The sequence below is a fragment of the Castor canadensis genome, chromosome 13 (assembly GCF_047511655.1).
Source record: "Castor canadensis chromosome 13, mCasCan1.hap1v2, whole genome shotgun sequence".
NCBI classification, from domain to species: Eukaryota; Metazoa; Chordata; class Mammalia; order Rodentia; family Castoridae; genus Castor; species Castor canadensis.
In genome coordinates, this window is record NC_133398.1 from 125,467,822 (window position 1) to 125,491,356 (window position 23,535).

The 23,535-nt window shown below is 41.5% G+C and overlaps 1 protein-coding gene across 20 annotated transcripts in view; it reads right to left on the minus strand.

The window, feature by feature from the left end:
* Positions 1–23,535, minus strand: part of Aopep (aminopeptidase O (putative)) — a 293,876-nt gene that overhangs the window by 254,761 nt on the left and 15,580 nt on the right. For 19 of the 20 annotated variants that reach the window (XR_012440580.1, XR_012440575.1, XR_012440579.1 and 16 more), the window contains exon 2: positions 10,009–10,918. Coding sequence is in view for 14 of the 20 variants with exons in the window: in XM_074052594.1 (XP_073908695.1) it covers positions 10,009–10,805 (797 nt within the window). In the remaining 6 variants the exon portion in view is untranslated. Of the gene's footprint in view, positions 1–10,008; positions 10,919–14,567; positions 14,720–23,535 lie in introns of those variants that run through there. The other variant, XM_074052584.1, reaches the window with a different exon arrangement.

A 23,535-nucleotide genomic window follows, 5' to 3' on the forward strand; every position in this document is an offset into this window, starting at 1 on the left:
CACCCAGAGAGGAGGAAAATCAACTTTCGTTCATAAACAGGCTGTGCGGTATCTGAATGTGTAATCACTGAAAGAAATGCAGCTGTGTTTACCTGACATGCACAGCCTTGCACCTCCGTTATGTTGCTAACATGCTTAGAGGATAGGATGTACAGGCGCCAGCCTGAAATTCTCCAATGCTGGTAACTTCATTATTTCCAGACAGCGATTCCTTCCAGCACACAAAGGAAACTATCCTCTCACCAAGGGCCCTCTCAATGTCCTGGGAGACCTGCTGCACTGGAGACCCCTCAGGAGCCCAGGTTAACTGCTCTGGACAGTAAAAATCACACAGAAGAGAAAAACAGGAAGACATGGGTTGAATGGGGAGGTCCACAGCTTGCTGCCATTGCAGAGCCTGCGACGGAGCAAGAGTTTCTCAGCTTCTTGTTTAATGTATGTGTTTGCAGAGGGGTATAATGAGAATGAGACACACTCATTATGCCTTCCAAGGGAAAAAGCCAGCTCATCCTACTGTCTAGAGTGTTTCCTGGTTGTGTGTGTTTGTGTGTTACAATTTATTTATAGAGTGGTTTTTACAGACATTTTTATTATATAATAACTGTACAACGGGGTTTCATGTGATATGTCCATGCATGCATATAATGTGCTTTGATCACATCCAACGCTTTATTACTTTCTTATCCCTTTTGCTTACAATTTTAATGGGTTTCATTATTCTATTTCCATACATGCATCTAACACACTTTGATCACATTCACTGCCCCTCCCCCCGGCTCGCCCCCTTTTCCACTCATGCCATTTTTTTAAGGCCTAAGATCCTGCGTATGAATGAAAACATGCAATCTCTGACTTTCTGAAGCTGGCTTATTTTGCTTCACATGGTGATGTAATTCCATCCATTTTCCTGAAAGTGACATAATTCCATTTTTTTATGGCTGGGTAATGCTCCACTGTGTATGTGTACCACGTTTTCTGTATCCATCACAGGCTTATGGACACCAGGCTGGTTCCACAGCTTGCTAGTGAGCAGTGCTGCTACCAACATGGCTGTGCAGGTGTCTCTACTGTACGCTGACTTACATTCCTTCGGAGATATGCCTAACAGTGATTCAGCAGGGTCATAGTTAGGTCTACTGTTTCTTTTTGAGGCACCTCCACACCGATTTCCATAGTGGTTCCACTAATTTACATTCCCACCAGCAGTGTATAAGGGCCGCTGGGCTCCCACCATCTTCTCCAACATTTGCTGGTATTTGTTTTCTTGATGCTGGACATTCTGACTAGTTGAGATGGCATCTTGGTGCCGTTTGGATTTGCATTTCCTTTATGGTTAAGGGTGCTGAACATTTATGTACTTACTTGCCATTTGCAGCTTCTTCTTTTGAAAACTCTTAGTCCATTCGCTCATCTATTAATTGGGTTATTTACTCTTTTAGTGTATAATTTTTTGAGCTCTTTATGTATTCTGGATATTAATCCTTTATCTGGTGAACAGCTGGCAAAGACTTTCTCCTGTTCAGTACACTGTCTCTTCATTCTGGTAATTGTTTCCTTTGTGGAAATTCTTATTCTTTTTTCCTGGGCAATTGGGGTTCTAGTCAGAAAGTTGTTGCCTACACCCTGATCTTCAAGGGTTTTCCCTATGTTTTCCTGTAGTAGTTGCAAAGTTTCAGGTCTTACATTAAGGTCTTTGACCCATTTTGAATTAGTTTTTGTGAAGGAAGAGAAATAGTGGCTTAATTTCAGTCTTCTTAGAAGTCATCCATAGGAGAATTTGTAGGTGATTGATTCAAACCATAAATTTTCTCTTAAGACTAATATGTACACTTGTCTTTTCATAGTCAGAAGAAAAGGGAGGGTTTTGTTTTTTGTTTTTTGTTTTGTTTTGTTGGTTTTTTTTGGTTTAAAAAGGATGTCAGTTCTAATTTCCACCAAGTCACCCTTGGTGGTCACAGAGACTTGGTGGTCACAGTTCAGTGAATGGAGAGCAGGCTGCCAGGAGAAGCAGGCAGGTGATGATCCTGCAGAGGTCATGAGGGTTGTGTGGCTTGATGGGTCTTTTCAACGATGAGGTAAGTGGCCTGGTCACAGTGGCCTGGCCAGATGCCACAAACAGGACAGTTCACCCATAATCTTTGAAAAGCTTCCCAGGGTTACAAAGCCTTCAGGCTCCTTCAAATTCTATTTCCTTGTACCTATCTTTTTCTTACAACTCTAGAGTCTCATTAAAAACAGGTAAGTCTCCCTGTGACACAGGTTACTCCAGAGGCACCTGCATACCCATGTTTATTGCGGCACTATTCACAATAGCCAAGCTATGGAAACAGCCAAGATGCCCCACCATCGACGAATGGATTAAGAAAATGTGCTATCTATACACAATGGAATTTTATGCAGCCATGAAGAAGAACGAAATGTTATCATTCGCTGGTAAATGGATGGAATTGGAGAACATCATTCTGAATGAGGTTAGCCTGGCCCAAAAGACCAAAAATTCTATGTTCTCCCTCATATGTGGACATTAGATCAAGGACAAACACAACAATGGGATTGGACTTTGAGCACATGATAAAAGGGAGAGCACACAAGGGAGGGGTGAGGATAGGTAAGACACCTAAAAAATTAGCTAGCATTTGTTGCCCTTAATGCAGAGAAACTAAAGCAAATACCTTAAAAGCAACTGAGGCCAATAGGAAAAGGGGACCAGGAACTAGAGAAAAGGTTAGATCAAAAAGAATTAACCTAGTAGGTAACACACACGCACAGGAAATTAATGTGAGTCAATGCCCTGTATAGCTATCCTTATCTCAACCAGCAAAAACCCTTGTTCCTTCCTATTATTGCTTATACTCTCTCTACAACAAAATTAGAGATAAGGGCAAAATAGTTTCTGGTGAGTATTGAGGGGGTGGGGGGGAGAGGGAGGGGGCAGAGTGGGTGGTAAGGGAGGGGGTAGGAGCAGGGGGGAGAAATGACCCAAGCCTTGTATGCACATATGAATAATAAAATAAAATTAAAAAAAAAAAAAAACAGGTAAGTCTCCATTGTAGTGACCAAACCTCTTGCCTCTTGTACCATAAAAGCCAAGAGCCAGAAGTTCCGTCAACTATGATTCACTTTCATTTTTTTTATTTCTTTTATTCATATGTGCATACAATGTTTGGGTCATTTCTTCCCCTTTCCCCCCACCCCCTCACTACCAGGCAGAAACTATTTTGCCCTTATCTCTAATTTTGTTGAAAAGAGAGTGTAAGCAACAATAGGAAGGACCAACGGTTTTTGCTAGTTGAGATAAGGATAGCTATACAGGGAGTTGACTCACATTGATTTCCTGTACATGTGTATTACCTTCTAAATTAATTCTTCTTGAACTAACTTTTTCTCTAGTTCCTGGTCCCCTTCTCCTATTGGCCTCTGTCACTTTAAAGTATCTGCATTAGTTTCTCTGCATTGAGGGCAACAAATGCTATCTAGTTTTTTGGGTGTCTTATCTATCCTCACCCCTTCCTTGTGTGCTCTCGCTTTATCATGTGATCAAAATCCAATCCCCTTGTTGTGTTTGTCCTTGATCTAATGTCCGCATATGAGGGAGAGCATACGATTTTTGGCCCTTTGGGCCAGGCTAACCTCACTCAGAATTATGTTCTCCAGTTCCACCCATTTACTTGAGAATGATAACATTTCATTCTTCTTCATGGCTGCATAAAATTCCATTGTGTATAAATACCACATTTTCTTAATCCATTTGTCAGTAGTGGGGCATCTTGGTTGTTTCCATAACTTGGTTTTTTTTTTTTTGTGAGACTGGTGTTTGAAATGAGGGCTTTGAACTTGCAAAGCTGGCACTCTATTGCCTGAGCCGCACCTCCAGTCCATTTTGCTCTGGTTACTTTGGAGATGCGGTCTCAAGAATTATTTAACACCTCTGGTCCCAAACCATGATCCTCCCAATCTCAGCCTTCCATGTAGCTAGGATTACAGGTGTGAGCCACTGGCACCCAACTACTCATTCATTCTCTCTTTCTCCTACACAAACACACACGCTTTCTTTTCACGCCACAATTACCAAAACCAAAATTCATCAATACTGAGTAGATGGCAGGCCCAAAGAGAATGCTGCCTTGGAATTGACAGGACTGCAAGTGGCTCAAATTTAGAAACACACCACTTCTTCACCAGAGGTGTTGGGGGTGCAAAACAGGCAAGCTGCCTATACAGGCGGATGGTGTTTCTTTTCAGGAAGTCCCTCATGGATGTAGGGTGGTAATGGGAAATGTAAAATGACTTCTCTGAAGTTACTCAGCCAGTTAGAGGCACATTTGCCACTTCCACTCAGGTCTCTTGGCTCTTATCCTCTGGTTCTTGTCAACATACTCCACTGTTAGTTATATAGGCTAATGTTGTTTCTTATTTTATGTTGATGTCAAATTCTTCATTTTTGTTTGGTTGGTCATTTTGGCTACTTGTTTAGATAAACAGTCCATGGTTATCTTTTCTCCCTTGGTGACACAACTAGGATTCTAAGAAATGGAGGTAGACATAGCTTGTGGGAGGAAAAGGCTAAAATGGAACCTTTTCCACATTTTTAGGTTTGGGATTGATGCCTTTCTTACAGTTATAAATGATATAATAGAATCAGCCTGTTTTCCACTTAAGTCCTCATGAATGTTGCATTGCAAGTAAGGGGTGGATACCAGTTGTGGACTTTTTTTTTTTTTTTTTGCTCTTCTGGGGACGAACTCAGGGCTTCACACTTGCTAGGCAAGACCTCTACCTGCATCCCCGGTCCTAGAAATGTTCTTTTCAGAACTGAGGTCTTTTCTGCTACATCTCTGCTCATTCTTTAAAATTTTAAAACTTGCCTTTATAGTAAGCTATGAGACAATGAAAGCAACTCAGTGGGGGAGGGGTAAGCATGTTTAACACATGGTTTTGATATCAAACCAAAAGTATTCCAAAAGCGTGCGTCTTCTTTGGCTCAATAGCTGAGCAGTAACTATACAGGAAAAAGTAGTGCTTTGCCAACTTCACCCTGATCTTGTCCTAAAAAAAGAAACAGCAGTGCTTCAGAAAAGTTTAAGCTTCAATATTACTTTAACCTACAATGCATCTTCTCAGTTAGTCTGCTTATCTTCAATTGTACTTTCTAAATAAATTTCCTTCCATTCAGTCTGTCAGTGATGTCACAGCTAAGTCCATACTTCCTAGACCATATGGCTGCCCTAAGGCCATCATGAGCCTAAGGGAAAGGGAACAGACTCCCTTTGGTTTAAATGACGTTTGATTCAGTGGGATAGAAAACATGCAAGAAATGCAAGGCAGATGAAAAAACATGAACTTCTAATGAAGATTGCCTCTTTTAAAGTTTTTTCTTAGGCATATTAAAGATTTAGAATAGAAAAGGTATTAAGTCTGGTTCCTTTCTAGCTTTGCAAGAGCACATTTACACAGTCTTGACCCTGTCCCTGCTCTCAGCCAAATATTTTTAAAGGACACACACACACACACACACACACACACACATACAGAGCACATAAAAGTAAACATTATTTCCAAGAAGCATGTTGTATCAGATGGTTACATAAGTGTGCCTTCCATCAGTCATTCTTAAATGTCACCTACAATCCAGTGTCTGAGGAGGAAACAAGAAAGGGAACTTTAGGTTCAAGAGCTGGCATAACCCCAAAGTGGCTAAACTGAGACAGAAAACTCGAGTGTCCTACTTTCAGAATTAGAAAAACAACAAAGAAGAAGAAATGACTGACATTAACTAAAAAGAGTCATCCCTCTCTCTTCTGTGGTATATACTTGGCGGCAGGGGTTCAAATACACTTTGAATCATTCCTAGAGAACAATGCCCCTTGGTAAGAGCGGGATAGAAAGACAGTGACCTCTTCCCCAATTTAAAGTTATTTTGTAATAAAATTTTATTTTAGAGCAGTTTTAAACTTAAGATAATACACACAGTGCCATGCCCTCCCACGTCCAGCTCTCCCTATTGTCAGCTTACATCAGTGCGTGTCTCACACTAGGTGACTACCACAGTACAGACTCCATTCAGATTTCCTGTTTTTCCTGAACAGACTTTTTTTTCCTGTTAGAGGACATCAAATTACTTTTCTTTCTCTTTGTATTTTTTGTTTGTTTGTTTGAGTCTCTCTGTGTACCTCTGTGATTGTCCCAATTGCTGGGATTATAGGTGTGAGCCACCATGCCTGGCTACTACTGTGTAACTTTCAGCAAGATGGCAGGCTCCTCTTGACTCTTACACTAGCTAAGCTTTGCTTGTTTATGCTGGCCTTGACAGTTTTAAGGAAGAGATCAGGTGTGTGTCCAACGTCCCTCAGTTAGGACTTACCTCATGCTTTTCTCAGGATGAGAGTGGAGTTACGAACTTTTGGGAGAAAGACCACAAAGATGCCATTTTTACCCCATCATACTCAGGATTCATACTTTCAACATGACTTCTTTCTGCTGATGTTGACCTTGCTCACCTTGCTGATGTCATCCTCCCAGGTTTCTCCAAGGTGAAGCTGCTCTTTCCTCCCTGTTTCTGGACTATTTCTCTGGAAGGGAGCCATGTGTAGTCACCACTGAAGGAGTGCAGAGCTCCTTCCAGCTCCTCCAGGCTGAGGTATGTATGGACCTGATTTGGAACTCTGCCATGAATTTGTCTGTTCTTCTGCACCTAGTTACCTGTGCAAGCATCTGTATCAGTCTGGACGCATGGACACTTATTTCATAATTTGGATTACCATCCAAAGCTACTTTACATATTTTGTTACTCAGCTTTGACCATCAGGTCCTCTTTCAGATGGCTACTTGTCCCTTTGGCGTACCCCCACCATGCTGGGTTGCTGCTGCTGTTTGAATGCTTCCTCACTTTCTGACACTGTGAGATGTTCCCCGCTCATCCTGTATATTCCTGCCCCCATCTGAGCCATTTCTCCAAGAAACATTTGCTCCTCTAATTGGAGAATGATCACAGAAACCAGCTCCAGTTGCTAGGTGTCCTTGTTGCTTCTAGATCTTCTGACAAGAAAAGAAGCTGTGTGTGTACTAACCTCTGGAAACACACACATCTATAATTCTTTCTACATTTCATGCATCATATTTATATTATGCTAAACCTGAGTTCGTGGTGATATCTCCAACTCTTAATCCATCATGACATGGATCACTCTAGCCAACTCCCCTTGCCCGCATACAACCTCTCACTTCAACAGAGAAAGCTGTTCTGTGCTTTCTACCATTCATTTGCTTAACTGCTCAATTCCAGCATACATGTACAGTGGAATCAGAATTGTTATTCTGGGAAACAATTTTATGAACTACACTACAAGACTTACAGATGTTTCCTTTTGCCTATCATCTCTCAGACTCCATTGTTTCTAAAGTTACTTATGGCTGGCTGGGAGTGTTGCTCAGTGGTAGAGCACTTGTCTGGAACGTACCAGGCCCTGCTCTTATCCCCAACACCATAAAAGGAAAACAGAAGCAAAGTTACTTAGGACAGCAAACTTCCTAGGTAAGGAAGTTTGCAGGGAGGATGTCCCATATATTCACAATATAGTTAGACGGTGTCACGTTTTGTATCCTGTCCTGAGAATGTCTGACCTTCTAAATAATTATTTATTGACTTATTTATAATAAAAGTTTTCTGGTGGTGCTAGGGTTAACTCAGGGCCTTGTGCTTGCTAGCCAGGCCCAACCCTGCCCTTAAGGTTTACTCTCTACCATAGTAGGGCAAAGGTGGATGGGGGTAGATAGAAGCCACCCATGGACCCCTGAACCTTAGAGGGTTCCAATTTCGAGATTCTCCTAAGTTTTTACCAAACCTTGGCTTTAAAATAGAAATGTATTGAAAGCCAGCCTTATTTATTTATTTTTAAATGTACTTGACGAGTTTGTATACAGTAAGTGGGGATAAAGGTTCTCACCCAGGCCTGACAATTCACAGTGAAAATGCTGACAGTATTCTGCCATTCAAGAGTAAATATTATTTCACTTTTCATAACTGTGTACTCTGCGCCCTGTAGGAAATAAGCTCTTCCACATTATATTCTCACGTGTGAAATTTTATAATTTTACACAATTACATCCAAAAGGTTTTGTGATCATGACAATTGCTATTCACTCACACTGTTAAGCAACTACTTTTGTTTACCAACCTGTAATCTTTAGTCAGCTGGCCATTTTTCAAGTATCCAAACAGTTACCTGTGCAGAGTTAGATTTCTTAAGAGCATGAGAACATTGAGATTTTTGCAGCCATTCATGGAAGATCACCTTAACTAAAACACACATCCCCCAAAAAAGGGAGAAAACATCTTTCTAGGGTTCCTTTTTAAAATTAGCACTTTATCACCCTCTTACGACTGCATAAATGACACTAAAACACTAAATGTCATAAACTTGCCAGAATACAGTATAACCTCTACTGTGATCACACATTTTACTGAGCCATCTAAAAAAGACACATCAGGAGTAAATTCACAATGTCAACCTCTGGAACAACAAAATGTGCCCAAGAACTCCCCTGGTCTCTTATAGAAGCTAGCTAGTATTTATCCATAAGTCATTTCTTCCTGATACTTCTGCACGCACTTTAATTCAAAAGTCTACCACAGTAAGCACTTCAGAGAGGAAATCATGAGCCATTAATAGTTCTCCCAGGGATCACTGGTTTCTAGGTCCCCCTGCATTCTCCAATATGCAGTCTTTCTCTTCTCTTTCTCCAACTAAATTCTCTATAAATAAAATCTTTCTGACCTCTAAAAAAAAAAAAAAATATTTCTCCCAAGTGCTGTCTTCCTTATTATTCTAGTTCAGAAATAAAATGCCTGGGAGTATAAAAACTACAATTTCCTAGTTAAATATTCAGAGACATTATACAGTTAAATCTTATTCAAAATCCTATCTTTAATAACTTAAAAGTTTTTTGAAGATACAATAAGAACACTTATTTCTTTCCCTCACAGTCTCCAAAGAACACTCAGTAAGTTATTCTAGGAATAAATCACTATGCTTTTGGACTGTGTAAATTGCACCAACCCTGCAATTTCCCAAAGGCTGCTCAGATGCTAGGAGGAATAAGACAGGAAGTGAACTCATTCTGAGTGCTGGAGACCAGAGCAGGAGGTAAGATTAGAGGCAAAGAACAGGATAATTAGAGCTCAAAGTCAAAAACTATGAGGGGTCTTTTTTTTTCTTTTTCTTTTTGCAGCAGGGGCGGGGTGGCTGAAGAAGAAATGTAAGCAGTCACTGAAAAGCACTGCTTCATCACAAAGGCTCTCAAAGGCAGCTGGCCGGCTCACCATCCCTCCATCCCAGCTCTGCCGTGATCACCGCATGACTGCTTGACCTGCATGCAGCACATGAGAACGGTCAGATTTGATCTAGAAATTCTCACATTCTAAAGACCTGGACACGTGTGTGAGGAGGAGCAGGATGAAAAGGAAAAACAATGCCTCCCTGCACTAAAAAACAAGGGTCTTCCTGGGACCGAGTACCAAGAGTCACACTCAAAGGAGCCAGAGCGCTGTCTCAGCAGGACGCCTCAGAAACAAATCTCTCGAATACTTTGGGGTGTACACCACATGACAACTGACAAAGCCAAGGGAGGCAGGTGCAGTAGGAAAGTCACAAAGCAGAGCTGCCCTCATTTGAAAGCACTGGCCCAACTTCACAGCAATCTACTCTCTTGCGGACAGTGAAGGAATTTTACAACACCCTGGAAATCGCCAGTGATCTCAACCAAGAGCCAGGCTCAGAGTTTCATCATTGAGCTTGCTTTTCAATCTACTAACTCAGAAATACTGGAACTTAATAAAGTACTCTTTTTATCCTGACTTAGAGGAGATAATCCTGTTAGAGGTTCAGCATGCCTGGGAATTTATCTGCTGTGGCACAGAACAAACAGGAGTGTCTCTGCAGACTTGGCCCTTGTCTGAGAGCATCCCTGAAATATAAGACCAGTGGGCTGCAAAGCACTCGGATAACCTACCTGCCACTCTGGTCGGAGGTCCAAGTAACTGACTGTCCCTCAGGTTTGGTTTTGTACCATATCCTGATGGCGTGAGGAAAGTCCATAGCTGTCTGAGCTCCTGTTTTCCTGATCCGTAAGCTCCAAGCATCAGTGTCGAAGAAGAGTTCTCCACAGCCTGGAGCCCGGCTGCAGAGAGCGTAGTAGTCTAACTGCTCCCGCCAATGATGTGCAGGCAGAGTCACAAGCTCACCAACGATTTCATTCCTCAGCTCCTCACAGACACCTGTGAGCTTGGGAGACCTTGTCAATTTCTCAATTCCTGGCACAGCAGCAACATCCACCTCCTCAACCTTTAACACAGATAAATCACAGCAGTCCAACACTAGCAAAAAATCCTCTCTCCCATGATGCTCTGTGTCACAGCAGTACTTTGAGCTAGAGATCCCAGAAGCCTGTTCCTGGTTGTCATGGTTACCATCTTTAGCAGAAGGATCTTTTTCACCTTTACCAAAGGTTGCAAAATCACTGCATCCCACTTTACATGAGAAGGACCTTGCACTTGTCATAGGAACACGGCAGGGCTCAGGGGTCCTCAGTCTGCAGGCTTCCTCTGCCTCCAGTTGGCAGGTTTCTTGGGTGGAGCGAGTCCGTTTCTTGAGTGAGTTCTCGTCCTCCAGGAAAAGCACTGTGGTGCCCTCAATAACATGACTCTCAACGTCCACATCTAAATCCAGTGTGTAGTGCCTCACAAGCATGTGACTGGTGTTGGCCATGAGGGGCAGGTCATCTCGGGAAGGGTCCAGCTTTGTGTCCATGGTACCTGGACGTCTGAGAGCTCCTATCTGCTTTACTCCTCCAGAATCATAAATGGCTGCTTACCAAAAAAACACCTCATGTCACAAGTTTGGTTTCCATAACTTTCAGTCCCCTGGTGAAGAAAAAAAAAACACAAGTAGATAAAATTCCAAGTAAGACCCTAAATGCTCCTGCAATCACAGCTCCTGCAAGTTGAGGACCATCTTTAATATTCCCCAGTGTGGCAGATGCTCAGGGCCAGAAGGCAGATTAATCTTTTTTGACTGACATGAAAGAGAGCTGTATTACGGGTTTCTAAAAATATTTCAATTACCAGTGGAATGAAATGGGCCTCCACAACGCCAGAACAATCTCACTCCTAACTAGAACAGCCCTCCTTTTGGAAAAGAGCAGTTGTTATACAAAGTAACTGAACATCACTGTGCCTCTTGTTTTAAAAGATATTAAATGTATCACTTCTAATTTTGTGCATCAAAGGGTAAGTGATTGTTTCTCTACTGTGATTCTAAGTAACAAGTGTGAATGAGGGCTAAACAGCCTCATACATTCTAGTCTTTGAGAGTAATAATTTAATACATACAATGTAACTCCAGGGATTAATGTGCTTTTCACATTAGGACTGCTCTCATATCAGCACTTCCAGTAAATTACGGGAAAATGAGCCAATTTACCAGGAGTGCATTCTAAGTATTCCTTTGAGATTGTTCGTGGAGATTTTTCAAATTTATAGTTAAATACTCAAGGTATATCATTACACCTTAATAGCTGAAAGCCCATTAACATTCTGGATAATAGCCTTCTTGTGGCAAACAAAAGGTTTTCTCATTTGAAAAAAAGTATGCAAATACCTATAAAAGGAAGGAGAGAGATGAAAATGTAGAAACAGATGTTATAATAAAATGTACAAGGTCTTCATAAAAGTTCTGATTCAAAATGTATTCTTATTATATAATAGTACAGCTAAAAGAAAAAGAATTTGAAGTTATTTCACTCCCTGATGTGGGACACCATATGCTGTTCTTTTTTTACTCTTTTACCAAAATTGAAAAAGAATTCCAGGAGAAAATAAATAAAAACTATGACAGAGTAGATATATTATTTAAAATGGTTTTTGTATTTCTTAATATCGGGGACAGTCTATTATCAACTAGGAAACACTGCTTGCTTGACTGTTCTAGTAAACTGAGCACCCCCCAACTTCGTGTAACTCACTTCCCTTCTGACTCTACTGTCTCTTCTAGAGCTTTTCCTTTCCTTACTTTCTACAATCTCACTCTAGCAATCAGCCCCACTGAATGTTTAATTTCTACCTCTCCACAGACAATTTCCTCTTTGAAGTCTCACCTCACCTTAAAAAATGTGGCCTCCTGCAGTGTTGCACAACCCAGGTTGAAGTTATTTTTATGTAAACAGTACTTCCTTTGCATCCCTGTCCTTTAGCCAAAGAGGTGGTTCAAGACACTGCTCCCTGAAGAGGGCCTGAGCCTGGGCTGCCCTGCCTTTTGCACTGCACCTGCTGCCATACCTGGTGCTCCTGGCTCCCACCTCTCGAGTCCTAGTCTCCCTCCACACTCCAGTTTAAGTGCAACTGCATCTCAAATCCTTCCCTGGCCCCTATTTTCTCCCACCAAACTATATGTGATAGTGAGTTTAAAGGCAGTAGGAACAGAGAGAAATCAGGGATGTAAAGAATATTTAGATTTCTCTATGTAGAAGCTGGTATTTCTCTTGGTCCAAGAAAAGTCAATGAGCTCAGGGGATAGCTAAGGTATACTATTTTCTGCTCAGAGTGACTGAACTTGCCATTTAGTGGATAATAATCTTTGACTTTATCTATGCAATGAGAAACAGTGATGATAAAACTTCATGGGGGAGGGGATGAGGGAGAACAATGGAGGGGTGAATAATAAGATACAGTGTAAAGCTCTCTGCGTGCAGATTCCATCCGTGCCCACCATGCTCCCCTCGTGTTTCCCTTCCCTAGCTTTTAATAAACCCCATTTTTACCCACATGTCCTGCCATGGATTCTTCCCCGCTGACACAAGGACTTGGAAGTCTTCTGATCACAGACTCTACCTCACCACCAACATGTGGTGAAGTCAGCCAGGAGAAATGAATAGAAGTCGTTTGGGCCCAAATCATGAAACGATGGGACTAACGATGTCTACAGACAAACGAGATCTCTATGAACAACATATATCTCCATGAAAAACCTTGACTGTGCTGGATAATAATTCAGACACCTTGTGTCTAAATGAGTCCCAAGGGAAAGAAATAGGAGAGATGCTATTCCCCTTGTAGGTAGGGTCTGTTGCCCCTTGTCAGCTTGAAGAAGATTCAGAAGAAAAAGAGAGCTCCAGTCCCTCAACAACCTCAAAAAGCTTTTTTCAGGATCTTCTTTTTCAGGAGGAAAATGAGGCAGGCTAAACTCAGGCAATGTTCAGGACTCACAGAAAAATATTACAACTTAGATTAACCATGCTCTGACTCAGGGACCACCCTCACTTGGCCTGGGAACCACCCATTCCCTTCCCACTCATTGATTATTAGATGGAATCACGTGGCACCTCCCTTCCCATAGGTTAGCGTAAGTTTTAAAAGCACCTGAAGAAGACAATCACGCTCTCTGCTTCCCAGTTTCCACTTGTGTTTCCCTTCCATAACTTTTAATAAACCCCAATTATACCCCCAAAAAAGATATAGTGTAAGCACATACGTAAATATCACAATGTACAACTATTATACGCTAACAAACACACACACACAACAACAAAAACTTCATCCTGCTGGTATATGGAGCTAACATGCAGTATTTTACTGTTGAGCTTAAAAAAAACTGAATAAAAATAACCTGAAAGTGCACACATGTACACACATGTACATACACACACAGAGTAAGTAGGTATCTAACCTATCATATTTGAAGAAAAACAGTTTAGCATTTATATCAAAGCGATATAACCATTCATTGTGTACCCTAGTAGATTCCCTCATCTATTTTCATCTGAAAATTTGTATAATTTAAGAATAAAACACATTCTACAGAGTTTTTGCCTCTTTTGACTGTGGGGAACAAGGGCCGAGAACAAGGTGGGAAGTTGCCTGAGAGCCCTGCCCTTCCAAGCCTGGTATCAAAAGCACTAGTTTTTCAGTGACTAATGATTGCTGCTTCTGAAATAAGTGTGCTGTGTCGTATAGTTTTTTATCTTTGTTTTTGAGGAAACGGATCTCCCTCTGTTTCCCAGGCTGGCCCTCAACTCCTGGACTGAAGCAATCACAATTCTTCTGCCTCAGCCTCCAGAGTAGCCAGGGCTACTAACATGCACCACCACGCCTAACTGGTGAGCTCTTTAAATGCTCAAATGTCTGTCACCCTGAATTGTGATCCTTTGGCTCTCTTCGGGGACTCTTCAGTACTTTCTCCACACCAACCATTCTGAGTCTTTCCTTCTAATTTTCCAGTTCCATGGCTGCTGACTCATCCTGGCTGATTATCTGAGCCCCTGCTTTACTGAGATGATTTTGAATATCTGAAACACAATCATACCTCAAAGTATCTCCAGGTTTTTGTAACTATTGCCTTCCCCTAATTCTCAACAAAGCTAATTCTATCCCTCTAAATCCCAGCTTTGGGGTCTTGAGAGAGTCAAATAAACAGCACTGTTCTTTCCCATCAAAATTCTGAACATAACAGGAAGTACAGAGAAGACATGGCAAAGGGAAAGCAAGATGCCACCATTTGTCACTAATGAGAGCTGACCTGGAGAACATGGCTTCCTGGGACAGCCAAAGGTACCTAGACACTGGATCCCCAAACTGGATACCCACAGGGTCGCAGGCAATGTTGGGTCAGGTCAGACCTTCGAGAGGGTAGTCTCCCCCAGGTAAGACTTGAGCACTGAAAGGGTAAAAAACAGCTCTGTGGTCAGGACTGCAGCCCAAAAGCAAAGGGTAGATGAGCAGAGCATGCCCAAGTTTATCAGACTAAGTCACTGCTCTCCCCGGGACAGAAGTAAAGACACAGGACAAGAGTGTAATACTAACTGATCCCCCTACAAGGAAGGAAACAAAGATAGGAAAGAAACACTTCCCCCAAACCACCTCTTTCCATTTACTGTTATTTTGGAACCTTGCTTCATTTGGCATTTTTCTCTTTCTCAGCAACTCCATCCTATTCCCAATATTTCAAGCATCCTCAAGGGCAGCCATCTTAGAAAACAAACTAACTTTTTCTCCCACTGCTAAGAATCAAACCCAGGGATCTGCACACGTTCTACCACGAGTTCCAGCCCCAGCCCTTTGTTACCTGTTTTAACTAGTCTTTGATTTATTGACTTTGGGACTGGATAGTCTTTGGGGTCATTCAATCCAAAGCTGTAGCTTCACAACAGAAAACAATGAGGTCAAAGAGGCAGAGTAATTGCCCAGGATCACCCATCTCCCTCTTCCTTGTGAGGACAGAACTTTTCCTATCTGCTGATGCTTTTCCTTGGACTTTTGATCCTCTAGGTCACATGGTCATCTTGTTTATACTATGCAAGTCCTAAGACAAGCGTCACCTCTGACACGCTTCTATACCATCATTCTACCTCCTTTATCTTCTTCCAGTTGTACAGACTAACACACAATTCTTCTTGTAATCACTTTGGAGAAAGGTTCTAAGCCCGGTAAGATTCAGAAGAGCACTGTCACCTTTGCATGGTTTCCACCTTAAATCTCATGTAATGTGTAAGTCTATTACAACATTCTGTTTATCCACCTACTCCCTACTCATCCTGGATTTCAGGATGGCCTACCTCTCCCTTTTCTGGAAGAACATAGCTCTTGCTCACATCAATTGGGGTCAGAGTCCCACATTTAGGGAAAAACTGACTGGCTGTGGTTGCAAAGCGTGTCTGTGGCCACTTTGAAAGGCCTCTCTCAGCAAATGATAGCCATATTTTTAAGAAGTCTGTTGACTTCAGCACTTTTAGCTGTCACTGTGCTCCAATTTAAAATGCCAGCCCACCTCACTGAAGCATTTTTCCACTCTCTGTCATAACATATAAAAGTTCCTCCCTTCATCAAAACCAATGGCTACTTTCCAGTGGCTAACTAACCGTTGCAGCCTCTAAAATAAGCACACTATGTGGTGTGCATTTTAAATGCTTAAATAATCGTCTCTACAACACCATTAAAAAGCTTCAAAAGGATTAATGCACAGCAACATTCTCCTTAAGGAGGTGGGAGAGGATCCAGTAATAAACAGAGCTATGGCTCAGAAAAGAAACTGCTGGGCCACTTTTAGTCACCCAAACTGAAGCAGCCTCCAACTCCCAACCCTCTAGTGAGAACAATTTCATTCTGCATTCACACTAACGAGGAAAAGTGCTTCACTCTCCTGGCCCTTAACTTACCCTGCTTGTTGCATGGTTACCTTCACCCTCCAGTGCTCTGTAAACTCCTTGAGAGTCCTCGTTCATTTTTAGGTTCACGACCATGTTAAGTGGAGTGCTCTGTACGTGGCAGATTCTCAATGCCTGTGAAGTTCACATCTGAAGGCATTTGTGAATTTAACATCTAGTTACTCTATAACTAACAGGCCAGATGTGCATAAATCCTACAGCCTAGTACAAAGTTACTGCTGAACAAACATCTTCTCAGGACACCTGTGCCTCTCGGTGCCACATTGAAGATTTTGCATATGTGCTTATCTTATAGCCTTGAGCAGACTGTGACTGGTTAGTAAACACTTTCTTCTACAAATTACTCGACCGGAGAATCACAGCTTTCTGCATTCCAAATGTGATCATTTCTTAGGATACATCAAATGCTATGACAGCCAGTTTATATGCTAAGATACACAATTTCTGGGCACAATTCTTCAGATACTCAAATGCACAGTCAAGGGAACACAGCCTATTGCTGTGAAAGGGATGAAATAATTGCAGAATTAGAAGAAAACTTAGAAGTCCACATGTATTCTTTGTGTTTAGGAATGTCACATTGACATATGACCTGCAACTTATTTCTTTCACTCAGTCCTTCTGAAATATGGAGGTGCTGACCCATACAGATCTAGCTTGTTTCTGACAACTGCTGTTCAGTGTCTCCATATGAATACCTACAATCTAGCTATATGGTTCCCTATGATAGTTCTTCATTTTTCACCATTACAAATGATGCTGCAATTAACATCCTTGTACACATATTTCCCAGAGCACATATGTCCTTTTTTCTCAGTAAAACATGTAGAAATTCCATTTTGCCTGATATTAATTTTGTCACACCTACTTTCTTTCAGTTTCTTTTTTTTCCTGGTACATCTTTTCTGTCATATTTTTAACTGTTCTGGGTTGTTTTGCATATTGCAAAACAACATTTGACTGGATTTTTTTTTATTCGCTTATTCATATGTGCACACATTGTTTGGGCCATTTCTCCCCCTCAACTCTCCCCCTCCTCCGCCCCTTCCATCTCCCCCCCACACCAGGCAGAATCTTTTCTGTCCTTATCTCTAATTTTGTTGAAGAGAAAGTATAAACAATAATAAGAAAGACAAAGCGTTTTTGTTAGTTGAGATAAGGATAGCTTCCTAGCATTGCTTCCATGTCATTTGACTGTATTTTTAAAACATAATTATTATTTTTAATGACGAAAATTCACTTATTTATATTTATTATCATTACAGTTATAATGGCACTGATCTCTATGGTTTTCCTTGCTTCTTTCTTTCTACTTTGTAATTTTTGTTGAATTTTTCCCTCTACTGTTTCAAAAGTTGTATGTTCCATTTCCTTTCTTTGACACCTCCCACTCACAGTCAGTCTCTAGCAGGCTTCCAGACCACAGGAGGGCCCTAGACAGAGTAAGCATCAGTTTCCCTCTCCTGCACTCCACACCAGCTTCCACAGTATTGTGGACAATGCCTTAGTATCACACTGTTTTTAATAACCCCATCCAACTTTTTTTTTTCTGGTAGTGGGGTTTGAACTCAGGGCCTACACCTTGAGCCATTCCACCAGCCCTATTTTTGTGAAGGGTTTTTTGAAATACGGTCTTGAGAACTATTTGCCCAGGCTGAGTATGAACTGCGATCCTCCTGATCTCTGCCTCCTGAGTAGCTAAGATTAAAGGTGTTGAGCCACCAGCACCCGGTTCCATCCAACTTTTTAAAGTCAGTATGTATTTGAACAAATATGTCCACCAACTTCCTCACTAGTGACTCATTCATATATCCCACTCCTTCTTGGTACAATGTTGTTCCAGTTGCTACATGACAAACCAATTTTGTGGCTTCCAACAGCAAGCATTTTGTTCTACCCTATAGTAAAGAGTTTGGGTAACGCTTGGCTGGGCCATTATTGCACATCTTGTGCACTGAATATGTCACTCAGTGCCGCTCAGTAAGAGGATGGGCTTGTCTGGAGGGGCTCTAACATGGAGGTCTCAGAATAGCTGGACACCTTTAGTGTTGCATTTGTTTGTGTAACTTCTATTACTCCACCATTAAGTGGGACATCCTAGAAAGCTGCATGGCCCTTTCTGGCCTAACCTTGAAAATCAGCATGGTCATCACTTCCATTACATTCTCTCTTTAGCAAGAGTCATGAGGCCAGTCCAGATTTAAGAAGGGAATTGACCCTACCTTTGGACGGAGAATAAGATCACATAGCAGCAGGCATGGGAGATGACAAATAGACGTTGCTATGGCCATCTTAGGAAAACACAATGTGTTCTCATTTCCTGTTCACTTAAACACATCTTTTGTAACTTCTTCAGGAGGAGCCCATGAGTGGTTAATTCAACGTCCATATGTGTGCAATATCTTTATCACGTCCTCACCATGAAACGATAATGATGCAGACTTTGAAGTTGACAGTGATTTTCACTCAGCACTATGAATATATTACTCGGCCATGCGTTGGCATCTTCGCACTGGTGCTTGTTATGAGTAAGCATTTCCTGATGTGTTTTTTTCCACCCTGGTAGCTTTTATATTCTCTACCTTTGAGGTCCTACAGTTTCATTTAACATGCCTGAAAGTGGACTTATTTTTATTTGGCTTGCTTGAGATCCAGGGTGCTCCTTTAGTCTGAGGACTTGGGAATTCTTTACCTGGACAGCTGGAGCAGACAGATTTCCTTGCCTCTCTGTTGGGACAATGAACACAGGGATCACCTCTTCAGGGTGGCTGGCTTTATGTGTATAATTCACTTTCCGTTCTCCAGAAGCACAGGGACACTGGCAAAGTCAAATTCCTTCTCATTAGATCTCACAGCACAATTTTAGCTTCACACTTGTTTCTTTGTTTAATTAATGTTATTCTGTCATTAATGAAATGGAGTACCACTTCTGGTCATAGAGGAATACCTTATATCAGACTAATCCTCCCACTTCTAGCACTTATAAACTCTGAATAACAACAAAAAAAATGTACGCACACACATGAAAAGGGACAAAAAGCTGGTAGGAACTATGGGAAGTTAACACTTGGAAGAAGAGAATAACACTGAGTTTCATGTATCTTATTGGTTCTGGGAAGAGCAGCTAAGACACACATTAAAAGCTCCCATCTTGGCTGGCAAAGTGACTCAAGCTGTAGTGCACCTGCCTAGCAAGAGTCAGGCCCTAACTTCAACCTCCAGTACCTAAGGGTGAGGGGAAAGTCTGTGGTTTTACTGACTGAAAAATTAGAGAATATATTTCAGGACTAACCCAGAAGCTGGAAAGTGCAGAACTTCAGGACAGGTGATGTCCACTGTATTCTGCATGCAGACTGACCACTTCTGTGCATATACAGGCAGACCGAACAGCCCAACTAAGACCAAATGAACTTAACTAAACAGAGATTTGTCTGCTGCCAGTGCAGAGAACACAAGTTTGATTTAGCCAAGTTGAAGCCTGCTGATACCAGACACTAACATTCTTTACAGGAGCACAACACAGCCCAGGGTTTTCACAAAATACAGATCACAATCCAAAATTACTAAATCGAATCACAAATAAGAAAGCATGAACCATACTCAAAGAAAAAAGCAATTAGTGGAAAACCAACTGAGTGGGCCCAAATATTAGAATCAGTGAATAAGAATTTTAAAGCAGCCAATACTATTGTAATTAAGGGGATAAAACCTCAGTAAAGTGCACTAAGAGGAAAACTCAGCAGAAAAACAGAAATTAGTAAAAATAATTTCTAAAGCTAAAGGAAATTCTAGAACCAAAGAATAAAGCCCATGAAATGAAAATTCACTAGATAGTTTTTAATAGCAGCTTAGGGGTTCAGAAGAAAGAGCAAGTGAACTTGAAGACAGTACATAGAAATTATCCAGTATGAGAAACTGAGTAAAAACTGAAAGAAGTGAACAGAGGTACCTTTGGGACAAAATGAAAAGGTTTAATATAATCATGAGTGTGGTCTCAGAAGAACAGGTGAGAGAATGAGACAGCAGAAATCACTGCTAAAAAATGATAAGCAGTGAGCACAAGCAGTACCTAGATCTGGGTTTCAAATACCATTTTCAAACAAATGGAACCAGGCCTCCTGGGAGAAATGGCTGATTCTAGAACTGGGGTAGGGAATAATGAGAGGAGCTTAGTACGTCATACAGGAGGGGAGAGAGGCAAGTTTGAGGCCAGCTGGAGCTATACTTCAAGCAGGGCATGGTGGTGATGCCTGCAACCCAGCAGTTGGGAAGCTGAGGCAGGAGGATCAAAAGTTCAAAGCTACCCTGTGCTACATGGCGAGACCTGTCTCAAAATGACGACGACGACGATGATGATGATGATGATGATGATGATGATGATGATGGTGACAATAATAACAGCTGAAAATTTCCAAATTTGGTGAGAGATGTAAAGATTCAAGAATCTGAACAAGCCCAAGCAGGATAAATACAAAGAAAAGCACACCTAGGTACATCATTGTCAACTGCTGCAAACACAAAATTACAAAACCTGAAAATAGTCAGAGCAAAATGGCATCATACACAGGGGAACAACAACACATATGAAAACTGACTTCCCATCAGCAATGAGGGAGGCCCCAGAAAACCGTGGAATGACTCATCCTTTAAGGGCTGAAGGAATGGGGTAAATGCTTGCTTCAAATATAGTAATCCTAAAATCTTACTTATATCATTAATTCACTAGAGGCTCCCTCTTTTTCTACTTAGATAAATGGCAGTCCCCATTTCTGATTAAATTACCCCAAATTCTGAATGAGTGCAAGCTGAACTCATTTCTACTTATTTCAGATTGGAATTTCCTCCACTTATTATCTTTCTGTTTCAAAACAAACATAACCTAAAACTAATTCTCACTCCAAATCCCTACCCCTTTCTTTCCTCAAGATGGTCCCCTGCACATTGGGACTACTCTTCCACTCAAAGGTGAGACAACCACTGAACCCTCCAGTCACCAGAACTTTTCTTTCAGCTCGTCTTCTTGTCTTCCAGTCTTGGGGAAATCATCCTCTGTGCCCTTAAACTGTTAGTAAACTTTTGGGCTGGAAGTGTGAGTCAGTGGTACAGTGCTGGCCTGGCAGGTGGAAGACCCTGGGTTCAGTCCCAGCACTGCACATAAATAAGTCACTGACCTTTTAAAGCTAGAGTCACTCTGAAATAGCAGAAACAGGCCAATCAAAGGGCCACTATTATCTCTGGCAAAATTAACCCTCAAGTTTAGGATACACCTTTGGTGATTTCTAGTATTTCCACCTAAGCTTTTTCCTTTGTTCATTCCTTTTTATTTTCTTTTACTTTGAGTAAAAATACAGTGTTAAAACAACATAAAACTATATGTCTGAACTGTACAAGTACAGAATTTAAATTCCCTCTGGAACAGTAACTCTAACTTCCTTCCCCTCCAAGCCATATAAATATATGTTACAATAGGGTCTTTCATTGCAAAACTCATACCCAAGAGCCAATGTCATTTATCACTGAGTAAATAATGCAAGATAACATAATGAAAGGGGGTTTTGCTTTATTCCCTTAACTATAAATAAAAATATGTAGCACTTTGCAGGATTACCACATGTGGTATGATATTAACTTAAATACCAATCTTTAAGCCAAGCTGTAAGTAAGATAAACTGTGCTCTCTGGCCTCAAGTTTTAAATAGTCTCTTTTCTTTAAATTTACTGCTTTCATGAACCATGTAAGAGTGACTGCATACAATTTGTAATCATGTAATGAAAGACCCTTTTGAGAAATGTATATGCAAAAAGAAGAAAGAAAACAAAGCGAGTTAATGTTGCTACGGGAATTATAAAAGTGCCTGTTTGAAGATCAACACTGTGAGGCCGAAGACCTTCTAGAGGAGAAAGCAAGCAAACCACTGCCAGCCATGGCTTGAGCGTCTACCTCGTGAACGCTGACAGCAAACACTGAGCTCTGCGTGGACTTGGTGTGCCATGGCGGGCTTCAGCTTCCCGCCAGCAGCTCGTGCGTTCTCTGGCTTACCATTGCCATTCTTGGACCTAACGTGCTTATACTCTCGTTATCAGCAGGCCCTGGGTTGCGAAGACCAGACTGGAAGTGATTTCTTCTGTTTTCAAAGAGGAAAGAATGTATCCCTTTGATTGCTACTTGCTTGCAAAGTAGAGACTGTTTCAGTTCTCTAGAGTGCCCCTTAAGATAAATCATGGGGATGTGATCAGAGGATTCCCAAGAGAACTCAATATAGCTACAGAGAAAGGAAATTCACTTTGCACTCCTTTTCAAGCGATGACCGCCTGCAGACACTGACCAATCGAGGGACTGGAAAGGCCCAAATGACCTGCAGAGTCCTCCTCGGCAAATGTGTCTGGAAACACTCCTATATTCTCAATGGTTGAAGATTTCACATGAAATATCCACATTTTAAAATTAGAAAACAACTTTTCTGTGTCAGAATTATTAAAGACATTTTGATAGATGGTAACAAAAAGCTAACCCATCATGCCATGGCCTGTTTTGGGCAGACCCATCAAGTTTCGTATAATCCCTTTATCCTTCCCTCGGCCTCAGTCATCTTGCTCAATGCACAAAACTTCCCATGTACAGCCAACTCTCCATTACCCAGGGAAAAATGGTTTGCCAGTTAGAAACAAAGTGTATTTAGTCTAATTTCATTTTTTTCTTTTTGGCAGTACTGGGATTTGAACTCGGGAGTTTCCCCTGCCAGACAGGTGCTCTTCCACTTGAGCCATGCCCCCACAGTGTATTAAAAACAAAAGAAAACAAAACTGTGGAAGAGAAAGCTGGTGAAGGGCAGTGAGAAGGTCTCTGAGCGCAAATCGCTGACGTTTACCGGGTGTCCATGCTATGTCCAGCACTCTCCCAGTCTTTTGCAATCTCTTTGATTGCTATTCGCCCAGTTTTACACATCTGCAAACAATGCTCACAGACCTACATGCCCAACATTACCAAGACTTGAAACGAATCACTGGACTCAGAGTTCCCACTCACAACGTCCACTGCCTCTGATGCACTGCGGTTCTACGGTGTCTATGTCACTTGGTCCTCATGGACCACACCAAAGGTGAAGGAACGCAGGGACTACGTTCAGGATAGTGAAGGGAGGAAAATGACATCAGGAAGGGATAGGCACTGCATCTATTCTAGCTCTGGTCCCATTCCAACACTTCCAAGAAGAGAATTCAGTCAGGCCTCTAATCCCAGCACTCAGAAGGCAGAGACAGGAAGATAGTGAGTTCAAGGCCAGCCTGAATTATATAGTGAGACCTTGTATTTTAAAACAAGGA